Raw genomic sequence first — 22,292 nt, forward strand, 5'->3', positions numbered from 1 at the left:
AATAGATTCACCAAAGGAATCTGAAGTTATCATTTATTCATACTTTGAAGGTTAAACTTCTAAACTGAGGAATTAAACTGAAAAACAGCCCCAGAACTAAGACTGGAAAACATACAAGCATTTGTGTACTAATGTAATTATTTCCCTCAATTAATTGAATAGAGTTGGCTCAACTTTAAAGAATTTTTTTTCCTAGTTTCATTTTACAAGGATTTTTTTTTCTCTTGAAGGAGCTATTAATTTCCAAAATACTTATTAGCTTTTTTGCTAGTAATGTCTTCTTTAAAATGTATATTGTTTGATCTACTTTTTGAGGTGGATGGGGGAAGATGAGACCACATACTTTGGGAAAAGAACGATCAGTATAAAGATCAATCTTTCATTTTGTCTTGTTTTCCTCTGCTTGTTTTGTGAATTTCAGTGTGTGTGAGAGAGAGAGAGAGAGAGAGACCTCCTTAAAAGCAAGACTAGGCCTGTTGAAGCTACTCCCCTTGTCTTGCCGGTATTTCTGAGTCCCACCCTACAATGCCTTTCTATTCCATTACTGTCAGGTTACTGGTCCAGGTTGTATCTTGGGGTCTGTGACGTGGGTTAACTTTTATTAGGATTTGGCCTGAGATCTTTTAAATTCCTTCACGGTCGATCTAATTCAAATCTGACACCAGTCACAGAGGAGAGAGGAACACAGATTAATTCAGAGTGAAATCTAACCTAGCCTCCTCAAGAGCCTAGGAATTATAACAGTGCTTGCTAAAATAGCTACGGACAAAGGAGGTTGTTACAAAGAGAAATAACACAAAACTGAACTTTTATGATGTATGTGGCAAAAGTACTGAATAATGTAGTAATTAAAAATAATTAACATTAAAAAAACCAAACATTATTTGGGTTACGCTACAACACGATTCTGTGGTGTAATCAAATCTTATATACATGTCCGGCCTCCCCCAGAGCCTGCAGAAATCAGTGGAAAGACTCCCATTCATGTCTGTGGGCTTTGAATTAGGTCCTTACATAGCATCTTCCATCTGTATTTTACACGTGATGAATTAAAAGTACAATGATTCACTGTGTGCAGACAAATGACATTATACCCATTTCACAGTTAAGCCGACTGAGACTTGGAAAGAACAACATTTTCAGATGTCTCTACTTATTTGAATTCTCCTTCATTATTATTATTATTTATTTATTTATTATTTATTAGCATTACCTAATGCCAACAAGCCCTAGTCATGGACCAGAACCCCACTGAGCTAGCCCTGTACAAACAAGAACAAATAGACAGTCACTTAGGGCCTGCTTTTCAGAAGTGCTGAATACTCACTGTTCTCACTGACATCACAGACTTGGAAGTGCTTAGCACTAGAGCTGTTTGGAAATGGGCCGGGGGAGAGTCTGGGGATAATTCTGACTTTTTGTCAGAAAGAAAAGGAAAACTGACACGTTTTAGGTTTTTCAATGAAAAGTTGAAATTTTCCACAGAAAGCAGAAGCTTTCCCTGAAAGTTTTTTATTTAATCAAAAATACCATTTTCTTTCAGAAAAACAAAGTTTTCAACGAGGCTGGTGCGCTTCTGAAATCAGGCCCTGGGTATCTCAATTTGGCCCCCACAAATTAATGGATGTTGTTGAAACTCTTCACTTTCGTGACCTTTCCAAAAGAATAGAACGTGTGATTCCTGCCTCACAGTTCCTGTAACCATTAAACCATAAACCCTATCCAGCTGTGAATTGATATATAGAAGCCATTAAGGGTACAGTAAACAGCTAAACAATAGACTAAACATAGAGAACTGTGATAGCTTCTAAAGTAGGTTAACACCAAGGATTTGTCATATTCCTTGGTATAAACTTTCATTTCCTGGCACATTTGCTCTAAGTTGAAAACCCATTTATTTCCAAACTATTTTTTTCCCTACCACCGTGTGAACCTTCCGTACGGAGAGAGAATTGCCATCAAATGTGAGATTCTCTTTCACACACGTGAATTTGTCTCAGACTGGGTGAGACAAATGCTTTATGTTCTCCTGCTGCAACCTGGCTGAAACTCGGTGCAGTCTGTCAGGACTCAGCGAGACCGACGAATCAGTAATGGAACTGGGCAAATAACGGATATGTTGGTTCAGTGGCACACCAACAAAATCCGGAGAAAAATTGCTTCAGGTCAATCCAAAATGACCATTTAAAAATGTTTCTCACTGAAACAAAAACAACAATTTTGTCCAACCCAAAATGAAACATTTTCAGGAGTGTTTTTTTTTTTTTTAAGTTAAATCTAGGTCCATTTCTAAACAAAATCCCCCCCCCCCCCATTTTTTGCAGCCAAAACTATTCACCAAATTCAATCCGAATTCATGAACACTTTTGGTCATCCCTCAGCTGCATTTTTCAGCAAGTTACGTGGTGCACACACTAAAAATTGCCCAACTGTACTCAATAATGCCTCAGATAACGGGACTTCAACCTCTGTGTGTGTTAAACACTACATGATCTGCAAAAAAACTGTGTAGGATGGATACAGACAGCATCTGTTCTACACAGCCATGAACGCTCAATGGCTCAGTGATTGGCCCAGTCCTAGGGAAAAGAATTCAGTCCTGTGCCCACATCATATCGCTGAGGGATGCATTAGGGGAAGGAATCTTTCTTCCCCCAGGCCACAGAGCTGTTCCACAGTTGCTGCTTCAGCCTACAATTTCTGCATGTGTAATAAGTCCCCACCACTGCAAGGAAGATGGGGGTGGGTGGGATTTGCATAGGAAAGATTCCCAGCTCCGATGCAACTTCTCCTTTGCATTGGGGCATAGAGCTGTACTCCATGTGGGCAGAGTGCCAGAGTCCATCACCTGCACAACCTTCTCCAAAACCCCCAATGGAACCTCTCACACCAGGTCTACTGTCACGGTGCCCTCCCTACCCTTGGAAGGATTTCCCCCTCAATACCTAGCTGAGACCCTTCACTTAAGGTGTCAGACACTTAGGGCTCGTCTACACTTACCGGTAGATCGGCAATGCTGCAATCGATGCAGCGAGTGTCGATTTAGTGGGTCTGGTGAAGACACGCTAAATCGATGGGAGAACACTCTCCCATCGATTTGTGTACTCCACCTCCCCGAGAAGCATAAGGGAAGTTGACGGGAGATGCTCGCCCGTCCACACAGCGCAGTGTAGCCGCTGTGGTAAGTGGATCTAACTACATCGACTTCAGTGACGTTATTCACGTCACGGAAGTTGCTTAAGTTAGATCGATTTACCGCGGTAGTGTAGACCAGCCCTTGTATAAATGCACAAGGTAAAAAGCACATCAAGAGTTCGGAAGCTGCATCTCCATTTCCTTGCTCCAGAAGCCATGAACAAATTATATTTTTCCTTAAAAAAAAAAAAAAAAAAAAAAAAAAAAAACGTAGACAAAAGGCATCCAAGGGCTGGATTCTGGCTTTGTTCTTACACACACACTCACAAAATCAGCAATTATAAGATAGGTTGTGAGTAACCTGATTTTCCCCAAACCCAGGAAGCTGACATTCCAGTGACCCTCCTGGTGTTCCAGGGCAGGACGATAGCCATGTGTCTGGGTGTGGAACCCTTCCCATGGCCTCTATGCGCTCTTTCCCCACTTCATCCATTTCTCTTCCAGGTGCTAGTCATTAGCATGGGAGACGTGCAGGGAGGACAGAATGCATGGGGTTAACTCATTCCTGCTGTGCTGCCTCCTGAGAATCCAGCAAACTTTTTTTTAAATAACCATAATTGTTCCCTTTCCCCCAACTTGTCTCCCTGTCCCTAACCCATGAGCTCCTTGGGAAAGGGACTGTCCCTTCTTGAATGTCTAGAAAGCACCTAGTGCATTGTGGGCACGAACAGCAGCAAAATATAACAACCGCTCTGTTTTTCCATTGTTAGAGTGCACCCATTTGGGGCAAGGATTTGGCCCTTTGGGTAAATACAAGCAGAAACACCAGCCAGGGGAAATATGACTGTGCAGAATCCCACATGCTGAATCATGTGGCAGTCCCAAGGCATTACCTCCCCAGGGAGGAGGGTCATTACTCATAGGGAACAGACAGATGCCTTCGTGAGGACAGTCCCTCCGCTGACTCTGCAGATCGACAGATACCGCGTGGAAGGCCTGCCTAAGCTGATCTGAATATGACAAAATGTTTCAGGTTCATTTTAGGCAACGCCGCGCAGGTCTGGGCCCGCTATTTTTGTTTTGTTTTGTTTTGTTTTCCAAACTAATTTGCCCATCCCTACAGAAATATTTTGCTAAATTTATGGGAGCTGGCTCCAGCGAGCCTCCTGAGATTAAATAGAAAAATCCCCAGAGGAAGCACTAATGGCCATACGCGCAGATCTTTCTGTCTGATGGCCAAGAAACAAACACCTAGTTACCAGATACCGGATTGCAGACCTGCATTAGATCCGTAGCCCCTTTAGCATACGGTGTGTGTCTTACAGCTCATTACTTGAGGGACCTGAACAAAATAATTTAATTTGGCAGCTAGTCAAGAAGAAATTATTTCTGGACTCCTTCAACTTCAAGGACACATTGTGCATAAGATCTTCATTTACAACAATCTGAGCCCAGGTGATACAGAGCAAAGAGGCTAAGCTATCGGTACAGACACTTGAGTGGAAATCTTGCAAAGAGAATTCAGCAGACCTCAGTAATATGGAGGGTGGTATAGCCCAGCACTTAGATGAAAGGTATGGCAGTCAGAGCTCCTGCTGGAATGTATAAGTAACTCTGCTACCGACTAGCTACGTGACCCTGGATAAATCAGTTAACATCTGTACGCGTCAGTTAGCCCTTCCTAAAGGGGCTGTATTTCCTACCTGGCACAGTGTTGTAAGGCTTAATTGTTTGTAAAGTACTTGGATATCCTTGGGATGAAGGATGCTCTATAAATGCAAAGTAAGTATTCCTGTATTTAGTATTTGATTTATTATTTTTAAATAAGAGTTATTTGGAACTTTCCATTTCTTTTCTGGTTTCCACACTAGAAGGTTGGTTGTCTGTCTGTTGCATTAGCGAAACTAATTCTGTGCCATCTGTTTGGCTCATTGCGTATTGCCCAACGGGTTCTCGGGATCCAGCAGTCCATACTGCATGTAAGACCCTCTGCATCAGCAGAGCAAAAATACATATGGAGGCATGTAAAAAACTCCTCATCAGTATGAAAGCAATGATGGGAGGGTTGGAGATTAGGATTGCTTCAGATAAGGACTCCAAAATAAAGAGGCTGAGGGAGATTTTCAGAAGCACCTAAGTGACTTGAAAGTTGTTTCAGATTAAGATAGGGTGTGACCTTAAAGTACAATAGCTATTCCAGAATAACGCCATGTGTGAACAAGCCCTCAGAAGCACAAGCCTCATTGGAGATCAGTCCCTTAGGTGTGCTGGCCACCTTTCCCCCTTAACATGCTATGGCTCCCCCCATCTGTCCTTTTGTGCCCTGCTGCCTCCGTTTGGTGATTGGGATGCGGGGTGTCCATAAGCACGTTAGGGCTAGAGGAAGGCAGGCCACCTAAAGGGTGAAAAATCTTCCTCAAACCTCTCCTACTCTCAAAATATAAATTGGCCTCCGCTGGCCGTGCATTCCTCATTCCTCACTCGCCCTTTGGGAAAAGGCCCCCAAGAGAAGAGGTAAGTCGGGCAGCAGCCACCTGAAAGCACCAGTGGGATGGAGAGTTCCAGGGTAAAGGACCCTCTCCCTAGTTTCTGTCCTTTGAAAGATCTTGTTAGCTGGGGCACCGCAGCCCTAGTTGCTGTTGCAGTGGGGTGGCACCGGGGGAGAGGTGGTCTCTCAGGAAGGTCAGATCCCTTGGTACTTCATAGGCCAAACCCAACTTAAATTCCACAGAGGAACTGGTGGGAAGCTGTGCTGTCTGAGCAAAGCACTGCTAAATTAGCAGGCAGCCGCATCTTGCTCTAGATTCAATTTCTACGGTATCGTAAAGTAGAGAGGCACAGCTGGAGATTAACCTTAAGATGGCGAAGGCACGAGGAGCCATGCTGAGATCCGCACCCTTCTAACCAAGCACAGATTAAAGAGAGCCCTCTGGCCCGCTGCTCCCAGCTGAGCATCTACCCGCCGCTGATTCTTTGCAATTTTCAGAGCTGACCAGTGAGCGTGTTCCCTCGGCCAAAGGGGGACATTTAATTTCTGTCAAACCTTCTGGGGTGCTCTTCCCAAGCCTTCAAACATCCCCACAGCCTCCGTTGAGTTGAGCCTCAGCCAGCAAGCCCTCACCCAAGTCCCAATATCAGCCAGACGACTGAGGAGCTGGAGTTGTGCATGTACTTCAAACACACACACACGCACGGGATCTCCTAGGAGGCGGGCACAATCTCCTAGGAGGCGGGCACGTTGCGCTCCACCGTGCTGTACTTTTAAATAATTGTTTTAATTATATACTCGGAGACTGAAGAGAAAAACAAGCCTTCCAACAGGTTCTATCTGCTGATTATTTTCACAAATTGTTACAGAAAAGACCTTGAGGGTTTCAGAGTAGGTGGAGGCTGAAGTACCCAGTAATACGTTGGGTGCCAGGGAGTAGCATTGTTAACCTCTGTAGCAAAGGCAGGTGCTAACACATTCTCCCGGCCAAGGGAAACATGCTAACAGTATGGACGTTAACAGAGAAAACGGTAAAGAACAACCCCTGAGAGTTAGGTTAGACGTGAAACTCCTGCTATCTCCTCTATCTCTCTTTTTAAAAACAAACTGAGTTGCTTGTTTCCATATATATATATATATATATATATATATATATATATATATATATATATATATATATATAAAATAACCGGATGGTTTAATTTTAAAGGCTTTTTCTTCCATTTGCACTTTTCATTTTTAGTGACCACTTGCTCTCCAAGTGATTTGTTCTGTCAGTTGAGGAGAATGTGTCAAAGTCAATCAAGGAATTGTACTGCAGTGCCCTTTTTTAATGTTTAGGTTCACCAGTACTACAGCTGCCTCCCGGAAGACAAAGTGCCCTACGTGAACAGTCCTGGAGAGAAATTGCGCATTAAGCAGCTTTTGCACCAACTGCCGCCGCATGACAATGAGGTGAGTGGTTTAAAAATAATTTAAACATTGCAATATATCATATTTGGCGGTGAGGGGAATGCACCTTTTTGATTTAGCATTGGTGTCATGATTAGCCGATCCACTGAAAGAATCTTGTGTACATTACTGCAGCTTTCAGTTGGAGTTTTCTTGATTTCATTTTAAAAAGAACCAATAAACTTTTACATTTTCTATCCTCTATCTGGACTATTGTGCTATGAAAATGGTATGGCCAGGTACCTTTCACTGTCACATATTGCTGTAAGCTCCCTTATGCAAAACTCCTCTAGAATTTAATAGCCTAACTTTTAAACCAACCTACAGCATTCGATAACAAGTATCCAATTCTTTATTACGTTTTCTAGAATGGTTTAAAAAACCTGTGGACAGGGGAGCTCTTTCTCTGCATATTCATAAATAAATTTCTATAGAACATTAATTTCTTGAGATCCTTACTCATTAAGTCCCTATTAAGGTGATAGATACATTATATATTTAGAAGCTCTTGTTTTGTTTTTTAAAGGTCAAGTTTTAGCTTTAATTTTAATTTTTAAAATTCATCTTTCTAAAATCGGGTGGGTGCAAAACGAAGAAACCTTTCTACACTCAAAGGCAAAAACTTTGTTACAATTGTATTAAGGTTCCGGTTAAATCAACTAGAGCTAGATTTTAAATTAACTCCAAAAGTCTAAAGTCCTGTTTTGTTTCACCTAGGGCTTGCAAATGTCTCTAAACAGGGAGTGATTTTGTATTTGCGCTGAACAGCTAGAGGATGAGTTAAGATCTGTGATTTTATAGACGCTGAACCTCAACTCTGAGTTTCCAGTCAAAACCATTTACAGAAATTTAACGTGTATTCAGATAATTACTAAATCCTGTGTTATTTATGAGACAGCAAAAAAGGGCCTCATCTTTTAAATTCTTTTCTTATGAGTGTGGATGTTGAACTTGAATATCTCATGAAGTTCCGTTGCATAAACAATGATCCTCACATTGCTCCTCTGCGAAAGACATGTCCGTAACTTGTTTTATCTAGGTCATATTTTAATGTGCTTGTCTGTGCCTGGCAAGATGCCATATAAATACAATGCAGGATTATCAGAATCCAGGAGAATTCCGAACACCGGTGAGGACAGTGTCAAATCCTTCAGGGCCCAATCCTGTAGGCCTTAAGCTTGAACAGCTCGCTGACAATCTGCAGTGCCTGGCAATAACTAAATACGTCATTTGCTGTTACAAGTTAGGGGCCTGATCCTGGAATTTTTCTGCAACCAGGGAGGGAGTTAGGTGTCCATTTCCCATTGAAACTCAGTTAATTCGATGACTCTACTCCCGTGAGTAAGGAATGTGGGATTGGGCCTGTTACTGCTCATGGCAGTAACATTTCTCCCCAAATGCCATAACCCGATTCCACTGGGATCAAATTAGCTTCAGATCAAATCTGTAAGCACGAAAATAATATCTGAGCTGTGGAAACCTCTCGTTCGCCGAACTTTTGGTGAGATTATAAATTTGATTGTTTACATCCGCCCGTTTCCTGCCAACCCTCCCCCCAAACAATTGGAATCTCTAATACATCCTTAGCTGAAGCTGGACATAGCGTCTTCATCCCATAGCAAATAATTAGTACCGCATCATAAACTTATGAAGAGTGGGTGTCACAGGAGAGCCATTGCTGAGCCATTACTGGGCTGCTCTGATACCTCCGGCATGAAGTAAATGACTATCCTGCCACTGGATTATAAAGAGCACCCATGGTCTCAGCCTTTCCAAACTTGGGCCAGTTCCTGAGCCAGCCTGAGTCAGCATAACTGCATTTTACTCCAGATCACCCCTGCCGAGTCTCAGGGGAGTCGTTCTCACTTGGCGGTAAATCAACCGAGCTTTGAAAATAGCAGGCACAGTAACAACAGGTACGTTTGTGGTTCTGTTCATGGTAAAGCAAAATATCCCTGCTTGCCTCTTAGGTCCGCTATTGTAATTCATTGGATGAGGAAGAGAAAAGGGAGCTCAAACTCTTCAGCAATCAAAGGAAAAGGGAGAATCTAGGGAGAGGCAATGTTCGACCATTCCCCGTCACCATGACCGGAGCTATTTGCGAACAGGTAAGTGCCAATTACGGGACATGTTGTTATTCTGCCCAGTGGCATCCTTTGATTCACATGGGGCTTACTACCTCGTGGAAAGCATGGATATACATTAGCTTGGGTTGTTGTAAATGAGAGTAAGCCATTCTTGTCCCTGTGTCGGGCCCTGGGAAGTCTGATCCCCCTGTGCCTATGGAGAAGGAATGCATGCACCTGGTATTCACAGGCATGCACTGCAGTCTCTCTACCTCTGCATCCAGGTTCTCCTGCCAGAAGGCTGAATTTAACCCTTAGGTAACTGGCTAGCTCCCGAGTGGGAACGGGCTGGGTGTTTTTAGGGGTTTCCCAGGTCAGGTAGCAGGCAGTGGTGTCAATTTCATGCAGGTGTCCCAACCCATCCTGCCTCCCTCACAGCTGGAAATACTCCCGATTAATCTCCAGCCTGTGCTCCCCAGAGGAACCACTCCTGCAACACCGGTTCTTGACCCCAAAACAGGGTTGAGGCAGTTAGGCTGAGCTCACGCCCAGCGTGTCAATGAGGGAACCGGCTGGAAGCCAGAGTGGGAAAACCACAGGGAAGCAGCCCAGCGCGGGCAAGAGGGGAGAGTTGAGGAATAAGCCCGGATCGGTAGCGGAGGTTGGTTTTGGGGCATTTAGAGAGTGGGTTGTGGGAAGGGCGACTGGTGGAAGAGGGAGGAGCCAGGAGATGGAGGAAGGACGAATGGAGCCCCCGGTGTTTAGTACAGGAAGCTGCAAGCGAAAGGGCAGTATAAGTCGTCAGAAGCATTTGGTTTTGCAGCGCAGTGATATGTGACCAGGTGGCCAAGGCGGTTACTCCATTTGGCTCTTCCATAGAGTTCCCCGAGCAGCGGAAACTCAGCTGTGCCAGGAAGGCCATATCTCCCCTTACAGGCCTAGGGAGGAAACGTGCCCTGAGGGCACCACGCTTGCCCGTGGGATCTGACTGGCCAGCCCGGAAAGACAGTGCCACAGAGCCGGGGGTGGTGGAAGGTAGCCGGAGTCAAGCCAGCTTTGGGACACTGTAGTAATCGTAGCCGACTAGTGTCCCAAGAATTCTCTCTGTTTGTCCTCCGGAGAAACTGTGCAGACTTGCTGCCTTGAACGTCCAGAGAGCAACAGCTGTAACGCCTAGGGACCTTCCGGGCTGCCCTAAACCACAGCCTAAGATCAAAGAGATGGTGACAGCAAAATCAGGTTTCATTTGATGGATGCAAACATATGAGCTGTCAGCCAGGGAGTGTGGGGGGGAAGCTCCTGCTTTATCACGTTGTGTAAGTCAGCTTCTGAAACATGGTGCGCCCCTTCGGACTAGTGTCAAACAAGCCCTCTTCCTGTTTGTTTTTCTTCTACTAGTGTGGGGGCCAAATAAGTGGAGGCGACATCGCTGTATTTGCCTCCAGAGCAGGCCATGGCGTTTGCTGGCACCCACCCTGCTTCATATGCACGGTCTGTAATGAGCTGCTGGTTGATCTGATCTACTTTTATCAAGAGGGGAAGATTTATTGTGGCAGACACCATGCTGAATGCCTGAAGCCTCGATGTGCAGCGTGTGACGAGGTAAGAACAAGCTCAGCTTCGTGTCCGGTGCTTGTGTTATACCTATACCTATCTCACAGAACTGGAAGGGACCCTGAAAGGTCATCAAGTCCAGCCCCCTGCCTTCACTAGCAGGACCAAGTACTGATTTTTGCCCCAGATCCCTAAGTGGCCCCCTCAAGGATTGTGCTACTTTGTGTTAATACATGAGCAGTTCTGAGAGCACTGAGCCACCTCTTTAAAAACTCAGTTCGTCCATCCCAAATTTGCCTCCGTGGCTACTGGCCCATGGAATCTGTGAAACTACTGGACGGGGGAAGTCGCCTAGCTTCTAGCACCACTGTCTGTTTTGCTGTGGGATACTGATTTGGGGTATCCTGTGGCCATTCAAGTCTGCACCTCTACTAATTACGGCCGGTGCTCAGCCCGTTGGCCATGAGACTGGGAGACTCGCCATCCTAACCGAGAGGGTCCTGTCTCTCCAGCTACAGCCAGAGTTCAATGGCAGGGAGCCGTGTGGGTCAAAATGAGGGGGACCAGCAAATTATTCCTGCAGGAAAGAAGAAGTGCTGCGGGTTCCATTCCTGCAGCACACGTCCCTCTTGGTCATCTCTGACCCACGTTGCCTTCTTGCTGCCGTCAGTAATTTTCACCAGTAAAAGGGAAGGGGAAGACACCACATTTGCATGGAACTCAGTTGATTTTGGGACTTCAATGCGTGATGTCCCCATGAAATGAGGGGCACCAGAGAGACATGAATAATGGGCTTGTTACTCAGAGTGACAGTCAGCCATGGGAGACATTTTAAAGTGGCAACGCAGCCTGGAGATGGCTGAGCCCTAAATCAGAACTTGGTCAGGGAGGGCTATAGAGGGGCTTATCAGACTGAATTCTTCAGGTCCCTTCAGACCCCAATTCCTTAGCAATGTCAGTAGGTCCCAACTCCCCCTCCAGCCAGCACCACTTCTCTCCTAGGACAGGGAGGTGGGAGAATGGGCCCGCCGCTCAGGCAGGTAGTCTTGAACGGTCCATAGGCCAAACCAGTCCCACGTCTCAGCTTCTCTTTAGGGAGATTTGCAAGGGGATTCTCACAGCTGGAGGGCTGTAGAAACCACTGTGTACTCCATGGGGAGAAACAGAGTCCAGGCCCATGCTAAGGGGCTGTGGTGTGTAGGTGAGGGAAGCTTATTTACCAGTTCAGCAACTCTGAACTGTGGGGGATTCTCAGGAGCTCACCTGTCCACTGAACAGTCCACTTCTGCCTCCTGGTTGGCCTCGCATGAACAGTATGGCTGTGGAGACTTTTGGATGGAGAGAGCCTCATAGTACCTTTGTGTTCAAGGTAGCTGAGAGCTGCAAATTTGCATTGACTGCCAATCATTTCCCCCTTCTATAAGGTCATGAGCTTAGCAAATACTGCAGAACATTCCCGGTGCAATTTTTAAAGGACATTCACTTCCCATGAACGTTCATGGGACTGTGTTTTAGTAGCACCAAGGATTGTGGAACTATTCGAATCCTCCCAGTGGAGCTGAAGTTCTCTTTCCACAATAATTTGCACCAGAAGCCTGATTGTAAGCGTTGAAGCTCATCCAGTCGTGGAGCAGAACCAATATTGTCCAGCTTCTATGATAAGCACAACTATGCAATGCTGCTCCGATTTCCGAGCTCAAAACTAACTTTGTAAAAAAATGTGACTCATGTTAAATCATGAATAAATCTGAGAGACTTGCAATGTGTTCGCAGACCGGAAAAAAAGGGCTGATTCATAAAGTAAATGACTTGTTATGAATTATTTACTCAGCTCTAAGATGGACTGTGATTGGTTCCTTATAAAAGGCAAAGATTTTTATGCTCAGACCCAAAATGCTAAACAAAAAAAATGTCAGGCTTGCTGAGCTACTAGGGTTTGGCGGAAGTCAAATCTTGCCTTTAGATAGGTTCTTCCTTTAGAAAAATAATCACCGTATTATGGGATTGCTGGTGGTGGGATACTCTCTGCATACAGCAACTAACATTAAAATAAACTCACACTGCAGTGTTCTGAGTTTTGTGGACTGAGGTGCAGCGCCATATGCAGGCAAAACAACGAATTTTCCTCATGAAGGCGTGAGGTTTCCCTTCCGTTGTGTGTAACTACAGAGTCTCATTTCAATGTAAACAGTGTACCTCTAACAGCCTGGTGTGTGTGTGTGTGTGTGTGTGTGTGTGTGTGTGTGTGTGTGTGTGTGTGTGTGTGTGTGTGTGTGTGTGTGTGTGTGTGTGTGTGTGTACACCGACCTGATATAGCTCAACTTCTGCACTAAGTGGCAGAGAAAACACACAAAGCCATATCAAATTTGGTGGTTTCAGTTTGTTAGGGTTCATGAACATTTTTCCCTTTGGTTTCAAGTTTGCACTTGATTCGCATTGGGAGGTTCAAATCAGCCCAGGGTCACGCTAGCCTAGGTCTAGGTTTACTCACAGGGTCAGGGGCCTTGGAGAACTTTTCAGTAACTTTCCTGTAATGACATACCAAGCGGTGCAATTTCAGCCCAGTCATGGGTGGTGGTGCCTCCACTGTACACAGATCTACCAGAAGAAACCTCACGTTTGCACTGGAGGAGAGAGCGTTCTATATCTTATGATATGTAGAGTTTGACTCTACATTGTATTGAAATAGACCTTAATAGAGGAGATTAAAGGGATATGAGAAGCTGAACAAATATACAAAAAAACCTTCAAGGCTGATTCTGGATACTCCTCAAGTGTCAATCTCAGTTTAAAGGCTGGTAAAGAAAATTGTTCTGGCTTTGAGAGTTATGAAAACTGAAGTGTGGAAAACCATAAGTATTATAAAAATCCTAAATCCCATCTGTGCAAGTATACAATAAAAATCCCATTGTATATCCACATCAAGTATAAAGAGCATTGCCTTATGTATCCAATTAGATTTGTAATTTTACCAGTACAAAGCAAACTCCTAACCATTGAAATGGCCCTGTTTCTGGTTCTTTTAAGCGGAGTAATTTTATTTTCATGTATTTTTATCCTTGCAAAGTCCTGTTACAAATTAGTACAAATACCTGTTCAATTCCCTCTTTAAAACACTTCTTCTACGTCCAACAATAATCACAAATAATATGAAATAACCGCAAAACAAAGCTTCTGTTTAACCTGCTCCGTGGAATATACTGTACTGCTCCTAGCCCTCTGTCACAGAGCAAAGTAGCTATCTGAACAGGAGTGTTGTTAGAAGTGGAGAGGCCTAGACTCTATTTCCAACTCAGCTGTTCACTCACTGTGTAACCTCAAATAACTCAGCAAATTTCTCCGTGCCTCAGTTTCCTCATCAATAAAATGGGGATGTTGATTCTTCCTCGTTTTTGTAAAACAATTGGCCGTCTGTGGATGAAAAGCATTGTCGGGGTGCTACACATTGCTGTTGTTACTGCTGCTGTCTCACTTCTCACATCCTTTTTGTTTCCCTTTATAAATGGTGAATACATGATTAATGGATGTTTTAAAAAATGGTTAATCAGTTATTAATACAGAGTCCCACAGGTCAATAAGTTGCTTATTACTTTGACTTCATATCATCTACTGATGTGCTCAGAAGCATCTACAACTCACACTACTTGTGTCTGTAACATGTTTACCATATCTATGAATCATTCATTAACCCTTCATACACCAGGTACAAGTGGAACCTTAATATAAAACATGACTTTATTTGCATTGTAATTCGTGCAGTGATCCTAATTACTACAGTAAGATCCCGGTTAGAGGATCTAATCTTTTTGTTTTCCTGTGAGGTGCTGTTCCTGCCTGCAATATTGTGCTATCAACAGGGTGGATAAAATGTGATGATTTTTTAAAGTAAAAAAAAAAAAAAATCAGTTTTTTATTCAAATTGGATTTTTTTATTTAAATTAAATCCAGATTTATTTTTTAAAAATAAACCTATTTAAAATTAAATTTTGAAATTGACAACTTGTGTTAAAACCTAAATATTTTATAATGAATTAAAATCATTTAAATTGAATGCAAAAATAAATATTCAGCCATACATATTTGCTTCCAAGTGTTAAAGAGAGTCAAACCACGGAACTGGTGGAAGTCACTGGCTAAGCACCTGGAACCAGAATTTGTCAAAAGGTTAAGTCAGCTTTTGACAGCAGTCGCCACTTTCGGCAGGTGCAAAGAGAATATTTTTTTTCAGTTCAGTTTATTCCACTAATTCAGTTCAATGACTAGTTCTTTCAAGAAACCAATTGGGAGTTGAAAGAGCGGGAAAGCCTGTTTTCCTCTTCCAATCTCTGGATACAGCCGTGGTGTGAGAGGATGAGATCTACAGGTTCTAAAACTTTGAAGGGATGGTGACCAGAAACAATCAGTTCAGCTCACTAACTACAGATATTCTTTACTTTACTCCCAAGAAAGACAAATGGCAGTTGGTGGGTCACCTTAGTAAAAAGATTGGGGACCTCTGAGTTAAGCCAAACAATTGTTTAAATAAAGGTGTATAGCTAGAACGTCTCCTCGTGTGTAGCAAACAGAAGCACCAAATTTAGTGCCAAGATTTAGGTGCAATTCAGCGTATTTTAGGGGTTACCAATCTATGCGAATCAACATTTCTTTAAGAAAATAACTAAGAAGTAGAAAATTAACATTGATATTTTAAATCAAGGTTTCCTGCTTGCTGATTTAAATCATAATTAAAATCAATCCCCCTGGCTATAAATAAAACCAAGGCAGCTCTTTTCCTTCGATTTCCTCCCCATATCCCATGTCCAGCCCCCACGATTTATATTATGGTGGTGCTGAGAAATCCTGATCGGGGAGCAGGGCTTCATTGTGCTAGGTGCAGTACAGACAAATAACAAAGATGACACTCCCTGACCCCAGAGAGCTCCCAGTCCACATGTTGGGCAGTACACAACAGGAGGCTGAAACTGACAAAGCGGGTGGCGGTGAGCGGCATGACCGGTGTAACACAAATCTCCATGTTCTAAGCCCTCTCTCTGTCTGTCTGCGATCCTGGTTGGCTCATTTCCTTCTCCGGCTTTTCCCAGATCATTTTTGCAGACGAATGCACCGAGGCCGAAGGGAGACACTGGCACATGAAGCACTTTTGCTGTTTTGAATGCGAAACGGTGCTGGGGGGGCAGAGGTACATCATGAAGGAAGGCAGGCCGTACTGCTGCAACTGCTTTGAATCTTTGTACGCGGAGTACTGCGACACCTGCGCACAACACATAGGTAAGGGCAAACTTCCCTGCCAGCCGTCAACAGGAGAGAGGGGGGGAAATGAAGTCATGCACCTTTTGATGTGGGTTCATTTGCAATGGTGATATAGTGCTTTATTGTGCTGTTGCTTTTATTTCATTGTTTTTGGTAATATTTTGAGCAAAACACACCTGAGGCAACCTGTTGAAATGTCTTTTACTTGAAAGGACATTTCTGGCACTGTTACTTGTTTCAATAAATCCTTCGGCAAGCACTTGGCAGTGCAGGAGTCTGTATGGGACTTCAGTCAAAACCGCCGCATTTCCGCTGTGCGAGGAAAATCTATGTACAGCTGCCGCCAGCCATGTCCCTGCCCTGTGGATTGTATAGAACGGAAATAACTATAGATGCAAACATCTGACTTTTCCTGGAGAATCAAGAAAGGTAGTTTCTTTGTTTAAATGACTGCTTTTACAGGGAGGAGAAAAAGAGGCTGATCATATCCCCTTTTGTGCTAGGGAGGGATTTCTTGAAACAGGAAAAACATTGGAAAGCAGTCTCAGGAGATAATAGCAAAGAATTTCACTGACTCATTTACCGTCTATTTTAACATTTTCTTTTAAATACTCTTGCACTTGTTGTAGCTGATCCTCCTCACTCCGGCTTTCAAAGGGAGCATATGGGTTAATGAGCTGTTCCAAGGGGAAATGTGTGTTCATTAGAAATCATTAACATTTCAATTTGCTTTTTTAATCCACAAATAGATGCGATGTGCTCAGCAAAAAAAAAAAAAAAAAAAAGAGAGAGAGAGAGAGAAGAAAAGAGAAAGAAAACCAATAACAACTGCAGACTTAATCTAGATTTCTGGTGCTGATATTTTGGTGTTCTAAAAATACATTTGTACATTAGGTGCTAGCTAATTTCTTTCCTAAACATGGATACATTAACATTCCTTAAGCTGGTACCAATCACAATGGTTAACATGAGCTTGGCAGCTAATGTTACTACATTCTGGAATCTGCCTGGCTGTTGTGCTGTGCATTGTTTAAAAAAAAAAAAAAAAAAAAATCTCTTTACATGGATGGATGCACAGACAGGCCTTTATTTGTCCCCGTAGGTAAGTGCACGTTTTTATTCAGTACCGCACTGTGGGGGTGGGGAACCCTTTTTCTCACATGAAATGACCAACTAGTCAACAGGGAGGAATAAAAAATGTCAGCAACGCACTTAAGGACGTGCTTAACTTTGTCCTCTATCACGTCCCTCCTTAAAACTGATGTCTGCTATGATGCCTTCAGAACACTCAACACTGGGGAAGCAGCTGCTATGCTTATCACACTGGTCTCTCTGTTACCTTGTGCTGTCCGTCGGTCTGTCTCTTGTCTTCTACTGAGATTGTAAGCTCGTCAAGGGAGGGGATGTATTTTACTGTAGGTTTGTACAATTCCTGGTACAGCGGGACTTGGGCTTCTAGGTGCTACCACAATACAAATGATTAATAATGTAAACATGTGCTTAAGCCCCATATCAGTTAAAACTAAGCATGAGCTTAAGACCTTTGCAGAACTGGGGTGTATAACAGGGCCTCTAAATGATGGGGGGAAACCCTCCTGCTTCTCCTGGAGGTAGCTTCAGGAGAGAGGGCACTATGTGGCGGAATAAAAAGCTGATAGAGTGCACTGCAGATGTTTTGACCACTGCCTTTTCTCCCTTTGGCATTCAGATGCAATATAAGTGGTTTGTTCGTTACACTGGAGAAAAGAGTTACACTGAAAACAGCTCTAGCTTGGAATAAAATGGTCTAATAGGTATATTTTAATGGGTTAATGCAGGGGTGGCCAACCTGAGCCTGAGAAGGAGCCAGAATTTACCAATGTACATTGCCAAAGAGCCACAGTAATACATCAGCAGCCCCCATCAGCTCCCCCCGCTCCCAGCGCCTCCCACCCACCGGCAACTCTGCCGATCAGCACCTCCCCACACCTCCCGATCAGCTGTTTCATTGCGTGCAGGAGGCTCTGGGGGGGAAGGGAGAGGAGCGAGGGCACGGCAGGCTCAGGGGAGGGGGCGGGAAGGGGTGGAGTGGGGGCAGGGCCTGGGGCAGAGCCAGGGGTTGAGCAGTGAGCACCCCCCCGGCACATTGGAAAGTTGGCGCCTGTAGCTCCAGCCCCGGAGTCGGTGCCTATACAAGGAGCCGCATAGTAACTTCTGAAGAGCCGCATGTGGCTCCGGAGCCACAGATTGGCCACCCCGGGTTAATGGGAATATATATATACACACACACATATATAATTAGTCAAATGTACTCTCTGTGTGCAAACTTGTGTTGCGCACACATGTATAATTGAGTTCTTCATAATGTTCTTTAGCCCTGAGCATTCTGTATATCATGCAGCAGTTACTAAGGTAACTACTTTTTCCCGAGAATTGCAATGTAACCAGACACATTACAGTATGAATTATAACTGGCTTCAGTAGCTGTTTTCACCCCCCCTGGAAAATACATATATCTCTGACCAAAAAAAGGACCGCCACATATGTACCACACACATTCTTTGTCTGCCTCTCTTTGAGCCAGTCTGTTGTAATTCTTTTGGTGTTAGGCTCTTCTGTTCATAAATACAAAGTAACTGCTCTCTGCTTGCAATACATGTTGTGGCAGGGAAGGGTTAATGAAAAGACATTTTGAATTTTCCCCACAGGATTCCCAGGAAGTTGGAATGACAACGTAATGACTGTGTTTCAGTTTAATGGTTATGTGGGTTAAGTGCTGACGGATAGTCTGCCCATTGCCCGCTCTCCCATTGGCTACCCCATTTTTAAAAAACTGTCTTTAGACCTTGTTGAATTTTGAACCCTGGTGTGGAGGAGTGGAGGTATGGCACATGAGTCTGCAGTGAAGACTTTAACACCAGTTAGTAAAGAGGATTTCAGGGAATACAGATGATTTAAAGCCAGCTTCCCATTGTGAGTACAAAGAAGAGCTAACGTGGCAGGGATAATTCTTGGGTAGATATGGTGGTGATCAATTGCAGTTACAGCTAGTGTAACCTATGACTGGTAAGCCTCATGAGTCCGCTTGTTCAGAAGAGATTCTCATTGTTAGGCCTACAAGGAATTTAATTCGCTCAGTAAGCCAGGCAGGGCTGAGTGAAGGCAAACTTCATCCTCTGTACGGCTGCTACCTAATGGATTTTGACTATAAAGCAAGCCAAGGTGATTGTTCACGTAGTCTCTTTACCCTCTCCTCTTTAGAGAAGAGGCTACATTAATTAAAATAAGTTTGGGTCTTAAAATCTACAGGGAATAGAGCAGTCAAGGACAGGGATGGGTTTATATTTGGCTACATCTCGTAACTGGGAAAGCAGCACAAATACCTCTTCTGGGTTGTTGGTTTTGGGGTTGTTGTTTTTTAAGTAGCTAGTGGTTTTATTGCATTGACTTCAACAACTTTGTGAAGAACCTTTCGTGTTCCTACCATTGTAAATATGAAATAACCATTTAAAATGAAATAACCCCTGAGTCAGTTGTGCCACCTTTTCTCACATTGAGTAAGTCCCTGGGTTAGGCCTTGAACCTGTGAAGACTTATACTTAGCTTTACACAATTTAGTAGTCCCATTGAAGTTAACAAAGGATTGGGACCTATATGTGGGTTATTTTTATGGGCCTGCTCCTCAACATGAGGAAAGGTGGTAGAATCAGGGCCTTTCGTTCTTCATTTATCTTTCGTGCATTGTTAGAAAATGAAACCACTGAAATTTCTGGGGAGTAACTTGCAATTCATGACATAGCTCTTACACTTTCTATATGTTTTTTTTATTCCCCCAAAGGTATTGACCAGGGGCAGATGACTTATGATGGCCAACATTGGCATGCTACAGAAACCTGTTTTTGCTGTGCTCAGTGCAAGAAATCCCTACTTGGTCGACCTTTCCTACCAAAACAAGGGCAGATATTCTGTTCGAGGGCATGCAGCGTGGGCGATGACCCTAACGGCTCGGATTCGTCCGATTCAGCATTTCAGAATGCAAGGGCAAAGGAGTCCCGCCGCAGTGCCAAAATTGGCAAGAACAAAGGGAAAGTGGAGGAAAACATGTTAAATCAGTGCAGTCAACTGCAAGTGACCTCAAATAGACTTTCTGCAGATGTGGACCCACTGTCGCTACAGATGGATTTGCTGAGTTTGTCTAGTCAGACTCCTAGCCTAAACAGAGAGCACATATGGAGGAGCAGAGATGAACTCTACCACTATGGAAATCAAATGGAGCAAAGTCAATCCCAAAGCCCCTTGCAACTTCTCAGCCAGTGTAATATAAGGACTTCCTATAACCCAGGACAGGTCCCAGGCACTCAACCAGATTTATGGGCCAAACATTTCAGCAATCCAAAGAGAAGTTCATCTATAGCGATGAAGGGTCATAATGGAAGCTTCATCCAGGAGTGCAGAGAAGATTATTACTCAGGAAGGCTTCGGTCACAAGAAAGCTACAGCGATATGTCTAACCAGAGTTTTAATGAAACCAGAGGAAACATCAAAGTTCCAAAATATGATGAAGAGGAAGAAGGCGGGAGGTCTACCCAACAGTGTCGAACAAGGCATCCAATCAACGCACTTAAATTCACTGAGGACCTAACACCCACCGAGCAAACGCCCCGGGGCTCAATGGAGTCCCTCGCCCTTTCAAATGCCACAGGTAAGACACTACCGGCTAGTACAATGTTCTGTTGTTAATCCTGCAGCCAGACAGAAAGGTAGGTGAATCCACCTGTTAAAACAAAATGATGGTTTGCTGTGTGGAAGTAGAATTGCAGAGCTCTGCAATGTGGATGATGATGAAAAGGTAGGGATGCCTCCGGGGTTGAACAATCTAATTGATTTTGCAATGCAAAAATCAGAGTCTGAAGCCCTGCGGCTGTGTGGTGGAGCCGGTGACTTGCGTTTGAATCCAGAAGGCACCTCCATGGATACTTTGTTTTCTATTTTGACTGTCCGTTGCGCTAGGTGCACATACTCATAAAATCCCTAAATAACTGGATCAAACAAAAGAACATAAGAATGGCCCTACTGGGTCAGACCAAAGGTCCATCTAGCCCAGTATCCTGTCTTCCAACAGTGGCCAGTGTCAGGTGCCCCAGAGGGAATGAACAGAACAGGTAATCATCAAGTGATCCATCCCCTGTCGCCCATTCCCAGCTTCTGGCAAACAGAGGCTAGGGACACCATCCCTGTCTATCCTAGCTAATAGCCATTGATGGACCTATCCTTCATGAATTTATCTAGTTCTTTTTTTAACCCTGTTATAGTCTTAGCCTTCACAACATCCTCTGGCAAGAAGTTCCACAGGTTGACTGTGCATCGTGTGAAAAAAATACTTCCTTTTGTTTGTTTTAAACCTGCTGCCTATTAATTTCATTTGGTGGCCCTTAGTTCTTGTGTTATGAGAAGGAGTAAATAACACTTCCTTATTTACTTTCTCCACACCAGTCATGATTTTATAGACCTCTATCATATCCCCACTTAGTCGTCTCTTTTCCAAGCTGAAAAGTCCAAATCTTACTAGTCTCTCCTCATACGGAAGCCGTTCCATACCCCTAATCATTTTTGTTGCCCTTTTCTGAGCCTTTTCTAAGTCCAGTATATCTTTTTTGAGCTGGGGCGACCACATCTGCACGCAGTATTCAAGATGTGGACGTACCATGGATTTATATAGAGGCAATATGATATTTTCTGTCTTATTATCTATCCCTTTCTTAATGATTCCCAACATTCTGTTTGCTTTTTTGACTGCCACTGCACATTGAGTGGATGTTTTCAGAGAACTATCCACAATGACTCCAAGATCTCTTTCTTGAGTGGTCACAGCTAATGTAAACCCCATCATTTTATATGTATAGTTGGGATTATGGTTTCCAATGTGCATTACTTTGCCTTTATCAACATTGAATTTCATCTGCCATTTTGTTGCCCAGTCACCCAGTTCTGAGAGATCCTTTTGTAGCTCTCCACAGACTGCCTGGGACTTAACTATCTTGTATCATCTGCAAATTTTGCCACCTCACTGTTTACCCCTTTTTCCAGATCATTTATGAATACATTGAGTAGGACTGGTCCCAGTACAGACCCTTGGGGGACACCACTATTTACCTCTCTCCATTCTGAAAACTGACCATTTATTCCTACCCTTTGTTTCCTGTCTTTTAACCAGTTACCGATCCATGAGAGAACCTTCCCTCTTATCCCATGACAGCTTACTTTGCTTAAGGGAAGAAGTTACACACACCCCTCACCTGTTCAGCTTCATCCAGAAATCACTCCTCCGTCTAACACCATTAACCCCCCCACTTTAGACTCTGCCTCTT

General features: G+C 43.7%; 1 protein-coding gene across 1 annotated transcript in view; it reads left to right on the forward strand.

Annotated features, from left to right (window-relative positions):
* Positions 1-22,292, forward strand: part of PRICKLE2 (prickle planar cell polarity protein 2) — a 181,041-nt gene that overhangs the window by 137,579 nt on the left and 21,170 nt on the right. The window contains exons 4-8 of the mRNA XM_065408051.1: positions 6,965-7,078; positions 9,046-9,183; positions 10,540-10,743; positions 15,777-15,963; positions 19,763-20,626. Coding sequence (XP_065264123.1) covers positions 6,965-7,078; positions 9,046-9,183; positions 10,540-10,743; positions 15,777-15,963; positions 19,763-20,626 — 1,507 coding nt within the window. The remainder of the gene's footprint in view (positions 1-6,964; positions 7,079-9,045; positions 9,184-10,539; positions 10,744-15,776; positions 15,964-19,762; positions 20,627-22,292) is intronic.

The sequence above is a fragment of the Emys orbicularis genome, chromosome 7, assembly GCF_028017835.1.
Source record: "Emys orbicularis isolate rEmyOrb1 chromosome 7, rEmyOrb1.hap1, whole genome shotgun sequence".
Classification (NCBI taxonomy): Eukaryota; Metazoa; Chordata; order Testudines; family Emydidae; genus Emys; species Emys orbicularis.